We start from the raw sequence: 19,765 nt of genomic DNA, 5'->3' as shown, positions 1-19,765 counted from the left end.
GCATACAATTTTTTATCCAGTTTAAAAATTATTTCTTTGTCCAAATATTGCTGTATTTCTAGATCCATGACCTCCCTCAAGGGAGGGGGTAAGGGAAAGTTCATCTACGTCTGTTATCACCATATTTAAAATGTATCTTGGAACTAGTAATATGTGCACTAAAACCAACTGTGTTCATTGTAATTTATAACCCTGCAGTATAAACCCAAGGTAACAAATATCCTTATGACTTTATTGTCTAGGTTAAGTTATAGATTATGTAGGAGTTTTTGTTTTATTTTAATGTCTTTTCTATTAGTCAGAAGTGCTGGACTGACTAATAAGTCTGTGCTATGAAACCATGTAACATCATTCCAGTTTTTACCTCCGCCGATTGGGCCACCTCGAATCTCAAGTCTTCGTGAGAGTTCATCCTTAAAGGCCTGGTTTCTAAATCGGCGTCCCGGGGTTAAGCCACACAGTGGTTTATCAACAGGTCTTGCAACTTCAACTTCTTGGGTCATTTCTGCAAATCGCATGACTTGCTATGATAGAATAATATGCAGTTTTAGATGCTCCGTATTTAGTTACCACAATCTTTAGCCACAGTGTGAACTCGCAAGTATCTAGATACATATTAAAAAAGGACATTATCAAGTTGAGATGGCTTTTAAAAGCCAAGTTACAGGTAGTTTCAACTACTACAGCTCCTGTCCAGTTTCCCTGGTGGTTTTACAGGGGTGTGTGTCGCCCCCTCCCCACCCTCTCCCTGATGCTGCCAACAAAGGAAACAGTGAAAGTGACTATACAGAGTGTTGGCAAACAGTTAAGGCCTAGGAGAAATGTGGCTTCTTTCCGTTATAGTATTCTTCAATGCCATTTCTAGGAATAAGGAGTGTGATTGTTAGGTTGTGGGTTTCCCTTTAAAGTTTCAGTTTTGTTCCTTGTGAGATGAAGTGAGAGATTCCTTCCCCTTTATATTTTCTATCTCTTCATATTCATTTCATCAGTTTGGTGGGGATGGAATTGGGGGGGGGGGGGGGGGGAAGAAAGGGGAAGAAGAGAAGAATCACATGCAAGTTACCAAGCTTTCCTCATAGTCCTCGGCCTTGGGGTTAACGCACACGACCATACGCACTTTTCCTTCTCCATCAAAGTAGTTCTTGAACAGGTGGGTTAATTTGGAGTCTCGATAAGGGACCATCTAAAAAGAACGAAAAAAACCCAACAACAACAGTCTCAAGCAAAAGTCTTGACAGGTTAAAGGACAGTAAGAAGGTAGGTTGTCATATACCTTGTTGGTTCCATACATTTGGTTCTCCCGTAGAACTTCAATACATGTTCTTAATGTCATAAGTGACTGGTTAATATTACCTGAAAGAAACAGAGCTAGTGTTAAGCACTCAGATGGATATTGCCCCTCAGTTACAATATTCCAAAGTTAGTGGCCAATTTATGCCTAAAATTGCATTGTTTGGGGGGATAAACTATTCTGATTAGCTTAGGAATACCTCAAGCCTTTTCTAGTTACATTAAGACAATGGGTAGTGTCCAGCTTTCCAGACAAGGGGATTTAAGAGTCATTTGACTTAATAGAACAAAAAGACACCCCACCAGGATATTTATCTTGAGCCAGGAGGCACTACCATATGACCAGCTTTCTAGTCCACAAACCAATAGTTGCATATGAGCATATAAGCAACAGACCACCCAAGCCAACTATGTACCTGCTTCACGTAGTCTGTTTCCTTCAGCTTTTGTCCTATTCGTTCTTTCGCTTCCAGCTAAATCAACCAAGGACAGCTGGCTTAAAGTTATTTGTTCTCTCTCCTGTTCAAGAAAAAAAATAAAATGTTTAATGCCATTTGCAACATGTCCCCAATATAGGGGAAGAAATAAAATTACATGAGACTTTTAAGCCTTACATAACTGTTGTAAGTTAACACTTAATAAAGGTTAGGGAGAGAATTGAAGCTCTCTCTTATAATTATGTGAGAGGCTATGAGCTACTAATGGTTTAGTGCCCTAGCATTCCAGGTTCTGGAATCCAGGATTCATATTCTATTTCAGGCAGTCTCAAACTACAAATGCCTCTCCCAAAACCTCTCCCAATTTCTATATGCTTAGTTTTTGCGTAACAGTAGCCAAGACAAAGAGCAAGGGAACAACAAACTTTGCTTATTTCATTAATGCTCACCTTGACAGAGAGAGCTTTGACTTATGAGGCATTTAAAAAGTGCAACTGGAAACTAATAATTAGAACATCCCAGAGAGGAGCCATTGTCTAGGTCATCACCGCCCTTCCCACACACGCATTGTGCTCTTTAAAATAATTAGCCTCTGAATTTCACCTGCAGGACATTATCTCCATCTGCATCCAGCGGCGCCTGAGCCAACTTAATCATAAACACGCTGTGAGAACGACTAGATTCGCGATTCAGCTGAGTGTTAGCAATGCGCCTTTTCTTTTGACCTGTTAAACGAGAGAGCCCTTTCATCTGAGTGGCAGATCGGTAGAGGCCATGCAGGTCTTCATGCCACAGGGATATACATGACTAAAGTGACCACTACTCCTGAACATTTCTTACCTCTCCAAAAAACTTCAAAAGCTTCTTCTGTAGATTTTACCTCGACTTCGGTGCATCCTATAACATACATGTTGTGATTCTGGTCCTCACGGAGTACTTTGGATTGTGGAGGTCTGCAAAGAGCATGGTTTAGATCAAGCTGACAGGCAGCAAGGCTTTTAAAGCAAGCCCCATGCATATCCTTATGTTTAAAGATCAAATTCAACCTGAACACAGATGTCAAACGTTATCCCCCACTAACAGAACGGAGAGCCAATACAAATGCATGGGGAAATATTTAGGCAGGACTAGATACAGTTCAGTTATTGCTTTGCTTTTACGCATTTAATTGCAATGCATAGTAGGCACTATGAGGCTGGAGGACTACTGCTACTCTCCTACATGCATAAGCTCATACAGAAGCATATAATAGACTTCAACAGCATTATTCTGAATTTGCTAGAGAAGCAGAGAAAGAGATGGGGTCTGAATTTATTTACAGCAACACCATACAATAAATTCAGCTTCTCCATTTTTAATGGAAGAGACAATATGCTGGGCACATACATAAAATCACCATTCCGCACAGGAGTGTTGCAACTGTTCCACCTATCAAGGGAATAGGGTAAAATATTACAGCACCCATAGCAACCACCTAACATTTTAATCATTGTAGTTTGCACAACAGGAAATAATGTAAAAGTTAAGACCAAGTTATGGAAACATTTAACAAGATGGTGATCCTCTAGTGAGAACTTAACAAGTGGTTAAACAAAATAATTGCAATTCTCCTCTTAAAGCCTCATGACATAGCCAATATGTTCTATTGGTTTGTGGACCCTATTCAGAGAAGGAATCCAAAAAGATTAGATCCAAAGACCTCAGGCCAGAGCCATGACAAATCTGTGTGCATTAATTGTTCTGCCATAAGTGTGTCAAGTTTCACAAAGATATTTGTACACCAGTAGCTATTTGTGAGAACCTTAATTTTAGATCCATTTAAACACAAGCACAAAGCAGAGAGTTAACGTGGAGACAAGACAAAAGTTTAGAGGTGCGCTTGTGTTGTCCCTAAAGGGCACTGTTTTCCCAAAAGTTCCCAAACACTGTAATGGTGGGAGGGAGCTCACCCAGAGGCTGCCTCCAAAAGCCAGAGTTTCAAACTGACACCCAACATTTCTGTTCCTGTTTCAATGAAGCGTGAAGCTGATTAACAGTGAGTCACGGTCACCAAGCCAGTATCAGTTTCTTTGGAAACAGGAGTAGGAATGGCAGCTAAGAAGTTGTATAGATTGCAAGTTGTAGTCATCAGTTGAGAGCGCTGTTTGTAAGACAGCATGAACAGATTTGGGAGTCCCACAGGTTCCAAGAGCCTGTACCAATGTAACAAACTTAAGTTCCTCTTTTCACATTCCCTTTAGAGTGTGTTACAATTTAGCACCAGCAATAAGACCCCTGTTCTGCAGTTTTAGACCCTGCCGTAGAAACTTAAACAAGCCAACTCCACACTACATCACAGCAAGTCCCCATTTTTCAGATGAGGTTGAGGCAGACTTGTAAAAGGCTATGGAGGGTGTCAGTGGCAAAGTCAGATTCAACTGTCTGGTTCACAGTCTTGTCTCCACACCCCTGTACCCAATATTCCTTTCTTGAGTAATCTCGTTTGGACTCAAGACAAAGAGGTGGGGATTGTGAGCATGTCTCAAGGTAACCCAATATTAATTACAACCTGGAGAGGTGATAATCACTCAAAGAGGCATATTAAAAAAAAGACACTTACTTTGGTTTTATTGGATCGAAGGGAACTTCCTCCAACAGGTCATATATGTAGTTATTGTAGATTTCAATATACGAGACAAACACACTATAGACATTGTCTTCTTCAACCTCTTCCACTTTGTAATGATCTCGTACACTGATCATATCAGCAAATTCTGGATCTATTTGTCGTCTGTTAAAACCATGCATGACATTATTACAATACAGCATCCATGACAAGCGGATAATTCATCACATATACCCTAGAATTAGAAGCTATATTGAAAGCAGCACAGTCTAAGGGTATGTCTATACTGCAATTAAAACCTGTGGGTGGACTAGGCCAGCTGACTTTGGCTCAGGCTAAGGCACCATTTAAATGCAGAGTAGATGTTTTTAGGCTCAGGCTGGATCCCAGGCTCTAGTACCCTGTGGGGGGTCCCTGAGCTCAGAATGCAGCCTGAGCCCAAATGTCTACGCTGCAATTAAACAGCCCCTTAGCCAGAGTCAGCTGGCATTGGCCAGCCACGGGTATATAACTGCAGTCCCAAAAATGCCCACGTTGAACATTGATGCCATGTATCCAGTTCTCCTCCAAAAAGAAAGAGCTAGAGCACTTGTGAAAGCAGTAAAAAGCTTAAATAGAGTCATGTTTATTACTATATATTGTGATATAAAATTTTCAGATGTAGTTGTGTTACCTAGTCAATTACCAAGCAGTTACAGTTAGTCAGCCCTATGCAGAGCTCATTAATACTTTGTACTTATAGCATCTTCCATTCATTGGACTCAAACACTTTTTAAATTTAACATACCTTTTACTAACAGGAAAGGCTAAACCACAGACAGTTTAAGTGACTTAACCAAGGTAATGCTACGAATCATATTGCAAAGAATAGAACCTAGGTTGCCTGCCTCCAAGTACTCAGCTTTAAATGTTGATTAGACTATGCTTTATCTCACCAGAAGAAAAAGGTAGAGTGATATATTAACGCTTCCTGAAAGTGGTGAGAAGCGTTCATGAAGGGCGTCCAAGTCATCAAAACTCAAGTTTTGGAATGACGCTTATCAACAGAGAAAAAGTAGGTGAGGTGATCTCTTTTATAGACAAATTTACGAGATTATACAGAGCTCTTCTTCAGGTATGGGAAATGTACTTTGAGTGTCACAACTAAATAAACTCTCAGAAAATGAGAAGCCAAAAACACCATATCACCTGTGGGTTAACACTTTTCCCCTCTCTATATCGGACCTTTCAGTCCTCATCCTCAAAGGAAACCTGTACAATACCATCAAAAGTAGCCTGGGAGCTTAAATGCATAACTTTTCTAGATACTAAAAATCATGGACTGAACAGAGACACTGGATTTATGGCTTATTACAACAGTCTATAACCTGCCTCCTCCACCAGTGCTTGCCCCCCTTTCTCTTTTCCCCCCTATGCCTGGAGAGGTGTTAAACGGCCACTTTACCTTGAATGGCCTGAGTATCTTTCCCAGACCTGAAAAGCAGAGCTGTACAGCTCGAAAGCTTGTCTCTCTCCCCAACAGAGGTTGGTTCAATAAAAGATACTGCCTTACCCACCTTGTCTCTCTCATATCCTGGGACTGACACAGCTACACCATTTCATATATATGTATTAATACACCATTTCATTCTACTTACTTGCCAGATGGAGTCTTTGGAATTGGCATGGCATCTCTTTTCTGACGCTCTAACAAAGCGTCAACTTCACACTGCACATCCACACCGTTCTTGTCATCAAGTTTAAAAACCTGAGGGCAGCAAATGGGGTTAGCAGTCATGTGACGAACTTAAACACTGGAAATGGTCATTTGTGGCGAGGGTTAATTGTGATAAAAATGTCAGCACGATAAAAGTGAAAATATGACTAATGATCTCTGAAATAGTCAGACCGAACTACTTCATTGACGTGCCATCCTGTAGTCATTCTCCATTTTTGACCAGGCTCTGCTTCTGATGCAGATGTTTTGTTTGATTACTTTATTTTGATTAAAGAACTGTAAGGTTATTCTTACAATTTAACAATTTAGAACAGAGAATAACTTTGACTGTGTTTTAGGCTGTTACTGGGAAAGTTTCTCTTAAGACTTAAAACAAAGCAACTCACAAATCGCTTGGCCTGAAATGGTCCTATGCTGTTGAAGATCATGTCTAAGCACCGGGGAAGAAGTCCTCCATCACCAGGAGAACCTGTCATTGTGTGTGTTTTCCCACTACCTGTCACACCATAGGTGAAAAGGAGACCTAGGAGTAAAACAGTTACAGTTAAATGTTCCTAACTGGACCTTATTAACTAGAAAACCTTCAGCTTGAACTGTCACTTGATCCTATCCAATAAAGACAGAGGTGGGGGTGGGGGCGGGGAAGAAGACTTCCTCATTTGGAATGGTTAGCACGAATACTCAAGACATGTTGGTACCATCCCAGGAGTGAGAAAGGAAGGAGTTAGTCCAAAGGAGGAAAGACCACAGCTGCATGTCGTCAGTGCAGTGACTGCCCAGAGAGCAGGACTGGGCCAGCTAGTGTAAAGCCATTCCCCCAGCATACTGTAATGCTGCTCAGGACAAGGCTAGCTGGCACTAGCAGACAGACCTCAGGAAAGTACTAGAAACGAACAGTTTTTAATAAACTCTAGCTGCTCAAAGTTCCCCTTTCTGGTTAAGTACATTTAGAAATGAGAGTGAAGGCAGCCATTTTGACCGTCGCTTAAAACCTGACTGCGGGAAGCTTGTTTGTTTTTATTCTGCTCTGAAGAGCTTCAGATACAGCAACCAGATGGACCAGAAGAACCTGGCCTCATGGTATCAGACAGTTTTTGATAGTTCACATGAGCCAATCACCAAATTACCACCACCATCTAGCTCTTCAGTCATACTTTTCATCCATAGATCTCAAAGCTCTTTTCAAAGAAAGTCGGCATCATTATCCCTATTTTACAGCTGAGGAAACTGAGGCATGGAGTAGGGGAGTGACTTCCCAAGGTCACCCAGCGGGCCGTGGCTGAACGCAAAGTAGAACATAGAGCGAGCGCTGGACTGGGATTCAGGAGACCTACTAGGCCAAATTGCTTGCCAATCAAGACTCTAGTCTATTTACCAAAATTATACAATGCCATGGTTTTGTAGACAAAAGCCTCTACAGTTGATTGGTATGCAAGAAAATTAAGCCTCAATATAAATATCTTGCATGCATCTGAAACCGGAGTAATTTAGAATGGGGGGGATGGGGTTCTTTCCACTTTGTTACAAGGAAGTTGTTCCTATTTTCATGAAAGGACTATTTGAAAACTTGTTTTCAGAAGACAAACTGAGAAACCTTGACAATTTGTGGGAGTGCCAGAATAAGCAAAGTAAACCTGAAGAAAATAAGTATCCTTAAGTTTTGAACAGGCTTAACAGTGGTTAAAAAAAAGATTCCAGGAGAAAGGCAACCAAACAAGACTAAAAAATAAATGGTTTTAGCTATGCAGTGCCACTACAGCATGTTAAATACAAAACAGGGGCATACCATTCTTTCCACGAATGAGATCTTCTACTAGAGGTCTAGCCACAACATCAAAGAGTGCTTTCTGAGTGACAAGAGTTCCAAATACTTCCTTAAACGTATACTGCGTCTGGGGAAAAGAAAAAACACATTCCAGACAGAAGAAAAAGCCACCCTCCTTCCCGCAAGATAATAAGAGGTTAGAACTGTATTTGAGTAGGAGGATGAGGAACTGGATGTGTGCACAGTGTGTGGTCCCATGATGGAACTGAAGGGGAGTGTGTTGTGGAGCTGCAGAGCTGAAGCCTGTTTCAACGTGCGTTGAAGTCAGAGGGATTCTTTCCACTGACTTCAATGAGCATTAGATCAGGCCCTTGATAGTATGTTAACATATTATGCTTGGGAATTAAAGGCATGCGAGTTGAGGTTATTGTGGATGTTAATTGGTTAGTTCCCTGATTTTCAGCGATTGAGTTTAAGCCATTTAACTCTTAAATTAAGAGCTTAGTGTGAGAATAAATACATATTTTAATCAAACAGTTTACAAAAAAGTGAATTTTAGAAGCCATCTCTTTGTAGATTGATATATGAACTGTATGGCACGCCTATGATAAACAGATTAGGTCCAAAGTTTGCTGGACAAAGTCAGCATGAGCATTAGCTATCAACTTGCCCATTTTAAATTTGTTTCTACTGCTAGTCTTAAAAAGTACTATACCTCCCTGTATTCCCCATTCCGGAATATTCTGTATCCATCAGGAGGATGAATCTGAACTGTTGTTTCACTGATCACTTCTATGCAACACTCCTGATCCTGAACACTTAGGGGACGCACTCTGCAGTACACCTGATGGAACAGAAGTCGGTTTTCTTAGAATAAAAAGTAGTAATAATAAATAATAATAAAAAGGCAGTCTACTTTGGTTCAGTTTTTTTGACACAGCAAGGTGAAATTAACATTTTTATGTTTGCCACTACAGTTTACATGCACCTTAGAAAGTTAAAAACATTTATACATAAAGTTTAATACCCCAAGACATTTGGTCAATTGAATCTACATTAGCCAACCGTTCCCACCTAGTGATATTTGTGCAGTGTATTTCATGCTGCAGAATGCTTAATTTGTTCTACTTTAAAGTCACCAAAGAAATCGTTTTATCTCAGCATCTTATAATTATGTACCAGATCATATGTACTTGAAAATACACGTGATTTACAAAAAAAAAAAACACACAACGACCCACATGAAGAAATTCCCTGGCTGCTTCTCTTCAGAGAAATTCCTACTATGGCAGTGACAGGACAATTATAAGACCTCCCCCTCCCCCCCCAAAATTTGTCCAGTGCCATTAGCAGATTAACAAAGTCACTCTTAACAGATTTGTGCCTACTTCTGTCACTTGCCACTGCATACTGACAGTGCTGTCCTTGAAAATCTTTCTACTCTAAATTACCACACAAAAGAGTCCCAGATTTGGATTCTGGAGCACACACTGCCCTTGTGGGTAAAGGACTGTCTGTCAAGTGCCTCCCATCAACCCAGGAGTGCCACTGACAGATCCCATACAATCCTTGTTGGCAAGAAGTAAAGTTATAACTCAGGACCTTGAGCCACAGAATCAGGGAAAGATGAGAGGGGAGTAAAACTCTGCTGGGGATGGGGGAAGAAGAGAGAAATTGAGGGAATGTTCTCTGCCACTACATGGCTTTCCTCCCCCTTCATTCCTCAGAACCACAGATGGGATTCACCAGAAAGCAAGCAGAAAAACATTGAAGAAATGGATTAGAAATGCAAAAGCCTGATCACAACAAGTGGATTCCAAAAAGACTTAAGCACAGGTATAAATAAGCCTGTACAACAGAAGGAGAGGTAGGGGCTGCTTTCAGCTCATCAGCATTATGTCAGGCACACACAAACCAAGGAGACCACAGTGCTAGTAGAAAGTTAATCATAGAAATTAGACTCACTGGGCTTCCAGTCAGCTGTTTTGTAGAAACATTCTCAGCCATTAACACTATGGCACCATTTCTGAAATGTTATTCAGATTTACCCCAAACAGCCTCTCAAAGCTACAGTAGGTTTGCTTTCCAGGTGACCAGGAAGAGCAAGAGGGGAAAGCAAGACACCTTACCCCAACTGGATCTTTCAGATTTGTGTTAGATGACTTCTTTAGCACTGGTTTTCTTGGAGTTTTAGATCTACTGAAAATAAAGAACTGAAAGTTAGACTTGTCATCTAGTCACACGATACATACATTGATTAGCATAGTTCTACCTAAAGAACATTAACTTGCCTCTCCCCAACAATCTTTTAGACTAACATTCCAACAGCAGTGATCTACCTACATCTCTTTAGGAACACACAGGCCACTTATGGAAACAGGACACCATTGCTCCAAAATGGCAAGTCATAGGCTCCTAAGACCTTGTATTCACTGCTGAAGGCTTTTGTTTTTGATTCTTATCTCAGGGTAAAAAACCATGAGAGCTATCCCGAGATACAGACACAGTGAAGACAAAGCATTTTACTTTTACCTAAGGTAAAATAGGAGAGGTCAGGATTGTACTGTAATACTTACTTAAACAGGGATTTATTGCAATTAAACTTGGACAGATTAGATTTTGTAATCGATAAGTGTCAATAAACATCAATTTAATCATAAACACACAAACTAAAAAAATACTTCCATCGATAATCATCAAAATTTATAGATAGTTTTCAGGCAGCATTTTTTTCTTTGCCTGTTTGATTTAAGACTATTTACTATGTATATTTTGTTGACAATGTGTTTTAACAGTATAAAGCTTTAATTTTTTTGAATCAATAAATAATTATTGTCTGACCAGCTCCCAAAAATTGGGGATTGGTCCTGCTTTGAGCAGGGGGTTGGACTAGATGACCTGAGGTCCCTTCCAACCCTGATATTCTATGATTCTATATCAAATTCTGCCAAACCTAATAACAGAGAAAGTAATAATTAATAAATAATAAAAATATTTTCAGAACCCTCTCTTCTGGTCTTCAAACCCCCAACCTCATCATCACAAGCAAGTTACCCACAGACCAGGACTCACCAACTCAAAGCGGTAACAGAACCTGCCGTAACGACAGATGCAAAACCTGCAGACATATCCCCACTGTTACGAAGATCAATAACCCCACAACAGACCTTTCAAGATCCATGGGTCCTACAAATGCCCATCACATCATGTGATGTACCTGATCCAGTGCACTAAACGTCCCCAATAAAAATGATGTGGGTGAAAACAGACAATCACTAAGCTCTCAAATGACATACCAAAAAAAGATAAAAGACAAACACACCAGATCACCCAAGGGCAAACATTTTTCACAGTATAATTACTCCAGTTCTGATCTCTCAGTCATCATCTGCAAAGGAAACCTGCACAATGCCTTCTAACACAAGTCTGGGAGTTTAAATTCATAACTTTGCTAGACACTAAAAATCACAGTCTAAAGGATACTGGATTTCTGGCTTATTACTGCAATCTGTAATTCACTAACCCCCCTTTTTTGTCTTATGACTCCAGTGGTGTTAACAGCCATTTCACCTTGAATGGTCCCTTACAATGTGCAACTGCTTATGATAAACAATCTGTTCCACCATGTATTTAGTTGTGACACTCTGAGTACTTTTCCCAGACCAGATGAAGAGCTCTGCGTAGCTGGAAAGCTTGTCTCTCTCACCAATAGAAGCTGGTCCAGTAAAAGATAATATCTCGCCCACCTTGTTACTTTAAGGCTTGGTCTACACTACAGAGTTAGGTCAACATAAGGCAGCTTATGCTGACCTAATTATGTCAGCGTACACACTCCAGCCTTGCTCCCACTGACGTAAGCGCCCTACTACACTGACATAATAACTCCACCTCCACGAGAGGTGTAGGGCTTATGTCGGTGTAGTCAGGGTGACGCAGTGTGTGTGTGTAGACACTGTGTTACTTACATCCGCTGTTGGCTGTCATTCACGCAAGAGCCATGAAACTGACAAGAAAGCTGGGCTCCTGGCAGGGAGGAGCTGTGTGTGGAGCTGACAGCCCAGGCTCTCAGCCCCCCACACTGCCCCTGTTAAGTCAGTAGAAGCACTCCTCATGGGGATGGCGCACCACAGACAAAAGGAGGGTAATGGGGACACGAGCCACTGCACTAATCACTGTGATGGTTGTAAGTCGACCTAACACAGGCCAACTTAGCCCTGGTCTACACTAGGACTTTAGGTCGAATTTAGCAGCATTAAATCGATGTAAACCTGCACCCGTCCACACGATGAAGCCCTTTATTTCGACTTAAAGGGCTCTTAAAATCGATTTCCTTACTCCACCCCTGACAAGTGGATTAGCGCTTAAATCGGCCTTGCCGGGTCGAATTTGGGGTACTGTGGACACAATTTGATTGTATTGGCCTCCGTCAGCTATCCCAGAGTGCTCCATTGTGACCGCTCTGGACGGTGCTCTCAACCCAGATGCACTGGCCAGGTAGATAGGAAAAGAACCGCGAACTTTTGAATCTCATTTCCTGTTTGGCCAGCGTGGCAAGCTGCAGGCGACCATGCAGAGCTCATCAGCAGAGGTGACCATGATGGAGTCCCAGAATCGCTAAAGAGCTCCAGCATGGACTGAACGGGAGGTACGGGATCTGATCGCTGTATGGGGAGAGGAATCCATGCTATCAGAACTCCGTTCCAGTTTTCGAAATGCCAAAACCTTTGTCAAAATCTCCCAGGGCATGAACGACAGAGGCCATAACAGGGACCCGAAGCAGTGCCGCGTGAAACTGAAGGAGCTGAGGCAAGCCTACCAGAAAACCAGAGAGGCGAACGGCCGCTCCGGGTCAGAGCCCCAAACATGCCGCTTCTATGATGAGCTGCATGCCATTTTAGGGGGTTCAGCCACCACTACCCCAGCCATGTTGTTTGACTCCTTCAATGGAGATGGAGGCAACATGGAAGCAGGTTTTGGGGACAAAGAAGATGATGAGGAGGAGGAGGATGTAGATAGCTCACAGCAAGCAAGCGGAGAAACCGGTTTTCCCAACAGCCAGGAACTGTTTCTCACCCTGGACCTGGAGCCAGTACCCCCTGAACCCACCCAAGGCTGCCTCCTGGACCCGGCAAGTGGAGAAGGGACCTCTGGTGAGTGTACCTTTTAAAATACTATACATGGTTTAAAAGCAAGCATGTGAAAGGATTAATTTGCCCTGGCATTCGCGGCTCTCCTGGATGTACTCCCAAAGCCTTTGCAAAAGGTTTCTGGGGCGGGCAGCCTTACTGCGTCCTCCATGGTAGGACACTTTACCACTCCAGGCCAGTAACACGTACTCGGGAATCATTGTACAACAAAGCATTGCAGTGTATGTTTGCTGGCGTTCAAACAACATCCGTTCTTTATCTCTCTGTGTTATCCTCAGGAGAGTGAGATATCATTCATGGTCACCTGGTTGAAATAGGGTGCTTTTCTTCAGGGAACACTCAGAGGTGCCCGTTCCTGCTGGGCTGTTTGCCTGTGGCTGAACAGAAATGTTCCCCGCTGTTAGCCACGGGGAGGGGGAAGGGTTGAGGGGGTAGCCACGCGGTGGGGGGGAGGCAAAATGCAACCTTGTAATGAAAGCACATGTGCTATGTATGTAATGTTAAAGCAAGGTTTACCCAGAAAAAGTATAGCCACTGTTTTATAAAATGTGTCTTTTTAAAGACCGCTGTCCCTTTTTTTTTCCTCCACCAGCTGCATGTGTTTCAATGATCATAGGATCTTCTCCTTCCCAGAAGCTAGTGAAGATTAGAAAGAAAAAAAACCGCACTCGTGATGAAATGTTCTCTGAGCTCATGCTGTCCTCCCACACTGACAGAGCACAGATGAATGCGTGGAGGCAAATAATGTCAGAGTGCAGGAAAGCACAAAATGACCGGGAGGAGAGGTGGCGGGCTGAAGAGAGTAAGTGGCGGGCTGAAGACAGGGCTGAAGCTCAAATATGGCGGCAGCGTGATGAGAGGAGGCAGGATTCAATGCTGAGGCTGCTGGAGGATCAAACCAGTATGCTACAGTGTATGGTTGAGCTGCAGCAAGGGCAGCTGGAGCACAGACTGCCACTACAGCCCCTGTGTAACCAGTCGCCCTCCTCCCCAAGTTCCATAGCCTTCACACCCAGACGCCCAAGAACGCGGTGGGGGGGCCACCGGCCAACCAGCCACTCCACCACAGAGGATTGCCCAAAAAACAGAAGGCTGTCATTCAATAAATTTTAAAGTTGTAAACTTTTAAAGTGCTGTGTGGCATTTTCCTTCCCTCCTCCACCACCCCTCCTGGGCTACCTTGGTAGTCATCCCCCTATTTGTGTGACGAATGAATAAAGAATGCATGAATGTGAAGCAACAATGACTTTATTGCCTCTGCAAGCGGTGATCGAAGGGAGGAGGGGAGGGTGGTTAGCTTACAGGGAAGTAGAGTGAACCAAGGGGCGGGGGGTTTCATCAAGGAAAAACAAACAGAACTTTCACACCGTAGCCTGGCCAGTCATGAAACTGGTTTTCAAAGCTTCTCTAATGCGTACCGCGCCCTCCTGTGCTCTTCTAACCGCCCTGGTGTCTGGCTGCGCATAACCAGCAGCCAGGCGATTTGCCTCAACCTCCCACCCCACCATAAACGTCTCCCCCTTACTCTCACAGATATTGTGGAGCGCACAGCAAGCAGTAATAACAGTGGGAATATTGGTTTCGCTGAGGTCTAAGCGAGTCAGTAAACTGCGCCAGCGCGCCTTTAAACGTCCAAATGCACATTCTACCATCATTCTGCACTTGCTCAGCCTGTAGTTGAACAGCTCCTGACTACTGCCTGTGTACGGCTTCAAGAGCCATAGCATTAAGGGTAGGCTGGGTCCCCAAGGATAACTATAGGCATTTCAACATCCCCAACAGTTATTTTCTGGTCTGGGGATAAAGTCCCTTCCTGCAGCTTTTGAAACAGACCAGAGTTCCTGAAGATGCGAGTGTCATGTACCTTTCCCGGCCATCCCACGTTGATGTTGGTGAAACGTCCCTTGTGATCCACCAGAGCTTGCAGCACTATTGAAAAGTACCCCTTGCGGTTTATGTACTCGCCGGCTTGGTGCTCCGGTGCCAAGACAGGGATATGGGTTCCGTCTATGGCCCCACCACAGTTAGGGAATCCCATTGCAGCAAAGCCATCCACTATAACCTGCACATTTCCCAGGGTCACTGCCCTTGATATCAGCAGATCTTTGATTGCGTGGGCTACTTGCATCACAGCAGCCCCCACAGTAGATTTGCCCACTCCAAATTGATTCCCGACTGACCTGTAGCTGTCTGTCGTTGCAAGCATCCACAGGGCTATCGCCACTCGCTTCTTAACTGTGAGGGCTGCTCTTATCTTGGTATTCATGCGCTTCAGGGCAGGGGAAAGCAAGTCACAAAGTTCCATGAAAGTGCCCTTACGCATGCGAAAGTTTCGCAGCCACTGGGAATCGTCCCAGACCTGCAACACTATGCGGTCCCACCAGTCTGTGCTTGTTTCCCGAGCCCAGAATCGGCGTTCCACAGCATGAACCTGCCCCATTAGCACCATTATGCATGCATTGGCAGGGCCCATGCTTTCAGAGAAATCTGTGTCCATGTCCTGATCACTCACGTGACCGCGCTGACGTCGCCTCCTCGCCCGGTAGCGCTTTGCCAGGTTCTGGTGCTGCATATACTGCTGGATAATGCGTGTGGTGTTTAATGTGCTCCTAATTGCCAAAGTGAGCTGAGCGGACTCCATGCTTGCCTTGGTATGGCGTCCGCACAGAAAAAAGGCGCGGAATGATTGTCTGCCGTTGCTCTGACGGAGGGAGGGGCGACTGACGACACGGCTTACAGGGTTGGCTTCAGGAGGCTAAAATCCACAAAGGGGGTGGCTTTACATCAAGGAGTAGTTCAGGCAGGACTTCACGGAGGGTTCCAATAAGAAATGGTGCACCTAAGTAATTGTTCTTATTGGAACAAGCAGGTTGGTCTGGCCTCTGATTGATACATAGCTAGATTTACCTCGCTGCACCTTCTCTGTGAGTGACTGCAGTGTGACCTAGAGGAATGAGTCCCCTAGACGGGGAAGAGGGGGAAGCAAATGAGTACAAAACAAATCTGGTCTATTTCTTGTTTTGATCCACTCCATCTATCTTTTACATCTTTGGCTGGCAGCAGACGGTGCAGAAGGACTGCATGCCATCCTCATCTCTTGCCTGCCTGGCAGAAGATGGTACAGTAGGACTGCTAGCAATCCATATCGCCTGCCTGCTCACCATAAGATGATTCAATAGGACTGACTGCAGGACTAAAGAGAATGACCTCGTCAAGTCACTCCAAATTTAGTCCCTGCGCCCATGTCTGCCCAGGCGCTCCTGGCCGATGTGGCCAGGAGCACCTCGGACATGATGATGACGGCTACCAGTCGTACTGTACCATCTGCTGCCACAAGGCAAGGGGTTGCTGCTGCTGTGTAGCAATGCAGTACCGTGTCTGCCAGCACCCAGGAGACATAGGGTGACGGTTACCTGAGCGGGCTCCATGCTTGCCGTGGTATGGCGTCTGCACGGGTAACCCAGGAAAAAAGGCGCGAAACGATTGTCTGCTGCTGCTTTCACGGAGGGAGGGAACGGGGGCCTGACGACATGTACCCAGAACTACCCGCGACAATGTTTGAGCCCCATCAGGCATTGGGATCTCAACCCAGAATTTCAATGGGCAGCGGAGACTGCGGGAACTGTGGGATAGCCACCCACAGTGCAACACTCCGGAAGTCGACGCTTGCCTCGGTCCTGTGGAAGCACTCCGCCGAGTTAATGCACTTAATGCACTTAGAGCATTTTCTGTGGGGACACGCACACTCGAATATATAAAACCGATTTCTAAAAAACCGACTTCTCTAAATTCGACCTAATTCCGTAGAGAATGTGTTTTACTGGACCAGCTTCTGTTGGTGAAAGAGAGGGGCTTTCCAGCCTCCACAGCGCTCTGTCTCTCGCTACCAGCCCGGGACAAACAGGGCTACGCCGCCGCTGCAAAGCCGAAGAACATACCAGGCAAGGGCCTCACACGCAGCTAAGGAGCCAACACCCTCTACTGGGAGGGGGCTGACGGCTCAACCCCCATGGGGCTGACCTCACCGCGCAACTGCACTGCCGGCTTTCCGGTCCTGGCCGCTCCCGGGTCAACTTCGCCGAGTCTTTAGCACAAACGGGGGTTTCTCAAGCCCGCCGCTCGGCCCCCTCCGACCGGCCCCGCCGGCAGCAGCCAGCCCCCGTCACGCCGCTTGCGGGGTGGGCAGGAAGGGGGGGGTGACTTTCGCCATGCAAGGCCCCCCACCACACACACGCTTCCCCCTCACCGCGCTCGGCGGGGCGGCTCAGCCAGCCGCCCCGCCCCCTCCGGGCGCACCCATCGCCGGGGCCTTCGTACCCGCCGCCGGCCTCGAGTGGGGCAAGAGCTGGGCTGGCCGGGGGAGGGCGGCGACCCGAGGCCCCCGGCAGTAGAGCTGGGCCGGGCTGGGCTGGGCTGGGCTGGGCCGGGGCGGGGGGTTCCCGCGCGGGGGGTCTGCCCCATACTCACGCCGCCTTCATGGTGCCGGGGCCGCTCTCTCGGGTCGCGGGACGGTGGCCGGGCGGGGCCGCTCTGCCGAGGCCTGCGCGGGGCCGGCAGGAGGGTCGGTGGGTCTCTCTCGCTCTCTCTCACTTCGGGATGATTCGATTTGAACTGTCCCTCCGCTCCCATCGGGCCGCGCGCTGCTGCGATTCAAATCCGGCCAATCAGAGGGCGCCGTGCGGCTGAGCGTCGCCACGCAACGTGTGTGGCGTGCCGGAGCGTCACGGACCATCGTCGTCCCCATGGAGACGCCGACAGGAACGCCCAGGCTCCAGGTGCGGGGACGAGGCCCGGGGCGGGAGGCCGGGTCCCGGCCTGCGCAGTGGGGGCCCGGGGGCAGCCGGGCAGGCCCAGAGCCCGGCGGGGCGGGAGCCCGGGCTCTGGCCTCGCTGCGAGCCGGGGACCGCGGGCGGTGTAGGGCGGCGAGCCCCGGGTGGCGCTGGGGCAGGCCCCGAGGGGAGAGAGCCCCCCCACCCCGCGCGTGCTCTGGGGACCCGCTGCCTAGGACGTTCCCCTGGGCGGGTTTCCCGTTTCTTTCCCTCCCCTGCTGGCTGCAGGGTAGCTGGGGCCGGTGTGGTGCAGGATACCCGGGATAGTAACGAGACGGGGGGGAGCTTTTGTTTACTGATAGCGGAGTAACAGAGAGCATGTAAAAGTGTTCCCTCCCCCACCTTGTCTCGCTGCTTCCCTCCGAGCCCGGGCAGGAGAGAAGGTGCCCATCGCACCCGAGTGCCTGAAGCCTGAGCCTCGAGGCATGAGCCTTCCCGGGGCTTAAATTTCTACGTCTTGAAGTTACTGAGGACAGCAGGAAATGGTTAATTTTCTGTCAGCAAGGGACTGTCCCCTAGGAAAGTATCCTTAGTGCTGAAACCGAAAGTGTGGTCATTGGGACATGTGACAACAGCCAGAAAGCTAACAAACAAGCCCAATGAGGGACCCAAAGCGGGTACATTAACGGGCCAAATGCCCTAGCTTCATGTTATTATTTACTATAGTAGTTATCCGTCCTTTAGATTTATACAAACTACAAGAAGAATAGTCCATCCACTGCTCTGGGCACCCTTGATATAAATATATCTATTTAACTACCCCAAAATAAGCAGATGTATCAGTTTCCCTAGATCAGCTTAATTACACAGCAGCAATATGACTATAGCAGAAATGAATCAATCCCCCGAGTCCCACCCTCTGCCCTACTTGTTTCCTCTGGACCTCGGGAGAAAAGGTGGTGCCTCTAGTGGGCCCTGAAGGCTGAGGAAGTTGGGCTGTTTCAGACCTGGAAAGGAAGCAAGTTCCAAAGGCCCAGGGCCCTCACAGAGAATATCCTGCCTGCTAGCCAGTTTCCAAATAGTTTTAATATGGAGAGCATACTACAATGTCTAATCTCAAGGTGACAAAGGCATGGGTGATGGTTGCAAGGCCTGCATCCAAAAAAAAAAGGGGGAGGGGGGGGCGGGTAGGGTGCATTACCTCCTAGCTCTCCATAGATGGGGAAAAAGGCTAACTTGGCAATAGCAGCTACCTGATCTTCTAGCAACAGCCATGATCTGATTGCTCTGAAGATTGCAAATCCCAGCCACCAAAGGCAGGACCACACCTCAGTCAGTGGGCAGAAATAACCCACTCATCTCTTCTGGTTGCTTTTGTCAATCAACCATCATCACCTCAGTCTTATGTGAACTGAATCTCAGCCAGTTAGCCCTCATCCATGCCCCAGTTTTTCCGTGACATTAAGTAATACATTCAACAGCTCCTGATAATCAGTGGGGTGGAGATGAAGAACATTGGACCTAAGAGGTGGACTAATGTAATTCTCAGACTAAGAATGGGATATGGACTAGGCATAATATTATGGGAAGAGAGTTAGTGTTGGGAGCCTGGGGTAAAATAAAGACTAGGGTTAAAAAGAAGGAAGAGGCTAAATTCAAGAGGCATCATACTATGTAGCATCCTGGCTGATGTTCCCTTTAGTTTTTTTACATCCATGTGCAGAATGAATTTTGTTATATGCACCAATATGGAGGTGATGTGTGGCTGGGGTGGGGCCAAGGGGTTCAGAGTGTGGGAGGGGGCTTAGGGCTGGGGCAGAGGATTGGGATGCAGGGTAGTGAGGGCTCTGGCTGGGGGTGTGGGCTCTGGGGTTGGGCTGGGAATGAGGTGCTTAGGGTGCAGGCTGCCCCACGGCTGCAGCAGGGAGAGAGGATTCCCCCCAGCTCTCTCTTGCCTACAGCAGCCCAGGGCTGGGGAGAGCACCTCTCCGCGGTGGCAGCTTCAGCAGGGGCAGGGCCAAGGCACCTCTCCCCC

The 19,765-nt window shown here is 46.2% G+C and overlaps 1 protein-coding gene across 4 annotated transcripts in view; it reads right to left on the bottom strand.

The window, feature by feature from the left end:
• KIF23 (kinesin family member 23) overlaps nt 1-17,580 on the bottom strand; it is a 29,044-nt gene extending 11,464 nt beyond the window's left edge. Inside the window, exons 1-14 of one of the 4 annotated variants that reach the window (XM_074966633.1) lie at nt 17,429-17,580; nt 9,944-10,013; nt 8,530-8,658; nt 7,836-7,941; nt 6,436-6,572; nt 5,970-6,079; nt 4,327-4,497; nt 3,114-3,155; nt 2,568-2,680; nt 2,331-2,452; nt 1,707-1,809; nt 1,274-1,353; nt 1,064-1,183; nt 365-524 (exon numbers count right to left, since the gene is read on the bottom strand). In XM_074966633.1, coding sequence (XP_074822734.1) covers nt 365-524; nt 1,064-1,183; nt 1,274-1,353; nt 1,707-1,809; nt 2,331-2,452; nt 2,568-2,680; nt 3,114-3,155; nt 4,327-4,497; nt 5,970-6,079; nt 6,436-6,572; nt 7,836-7,941; nt 8,530-8,658; nt 9,944-10,013; nt 17,429-17,439 — 1,474 coding nt within the window. In that variant the 5' untranslated portion in view covers nt 17,440-17,580. The remainder of the gene's footprint in view (nt 1-364; nt 525-1,063; nt 1,184-1,273; nt 1,354-1,706; nt 1,810-2,330; nt 2,453-2,567; nt 2,681-3,113; nt 3,156-4,326; nt 4,498-5,969; nt 6,080-6,435; nt 6,573-7,835; nt 7,942-8,529; nt 8,659-9,943; nt 10,014-17,428) is intronic. The other 3 variants (XM_074966635.1, XM_074966634.1, XM_074966636.1) reach the window with 3 other exon arrangements.
• Between the last annotated feature and the right edge of the window lie 2,185 nt (nt 17,581-19,765).

The sequence above is a fragment of the Natator depressus genome, chromosome 10 (genome assembly GCF_965152275.1).
Source record: "Natator depressus isolate rNatDep1 chromosome 10, rNatDep2.hap1, whole genome shotgun sequence".
Taxonomy (NCBI): Eukaryota; Metazoa; Chordata; order Testudines; family Cheloniidae; genus Natator; species Natator depressus.
Note: the sequence above shows the minus strand (reverse complement) of the source record. Positions and strands in the feature narration are given on the sequence as shown.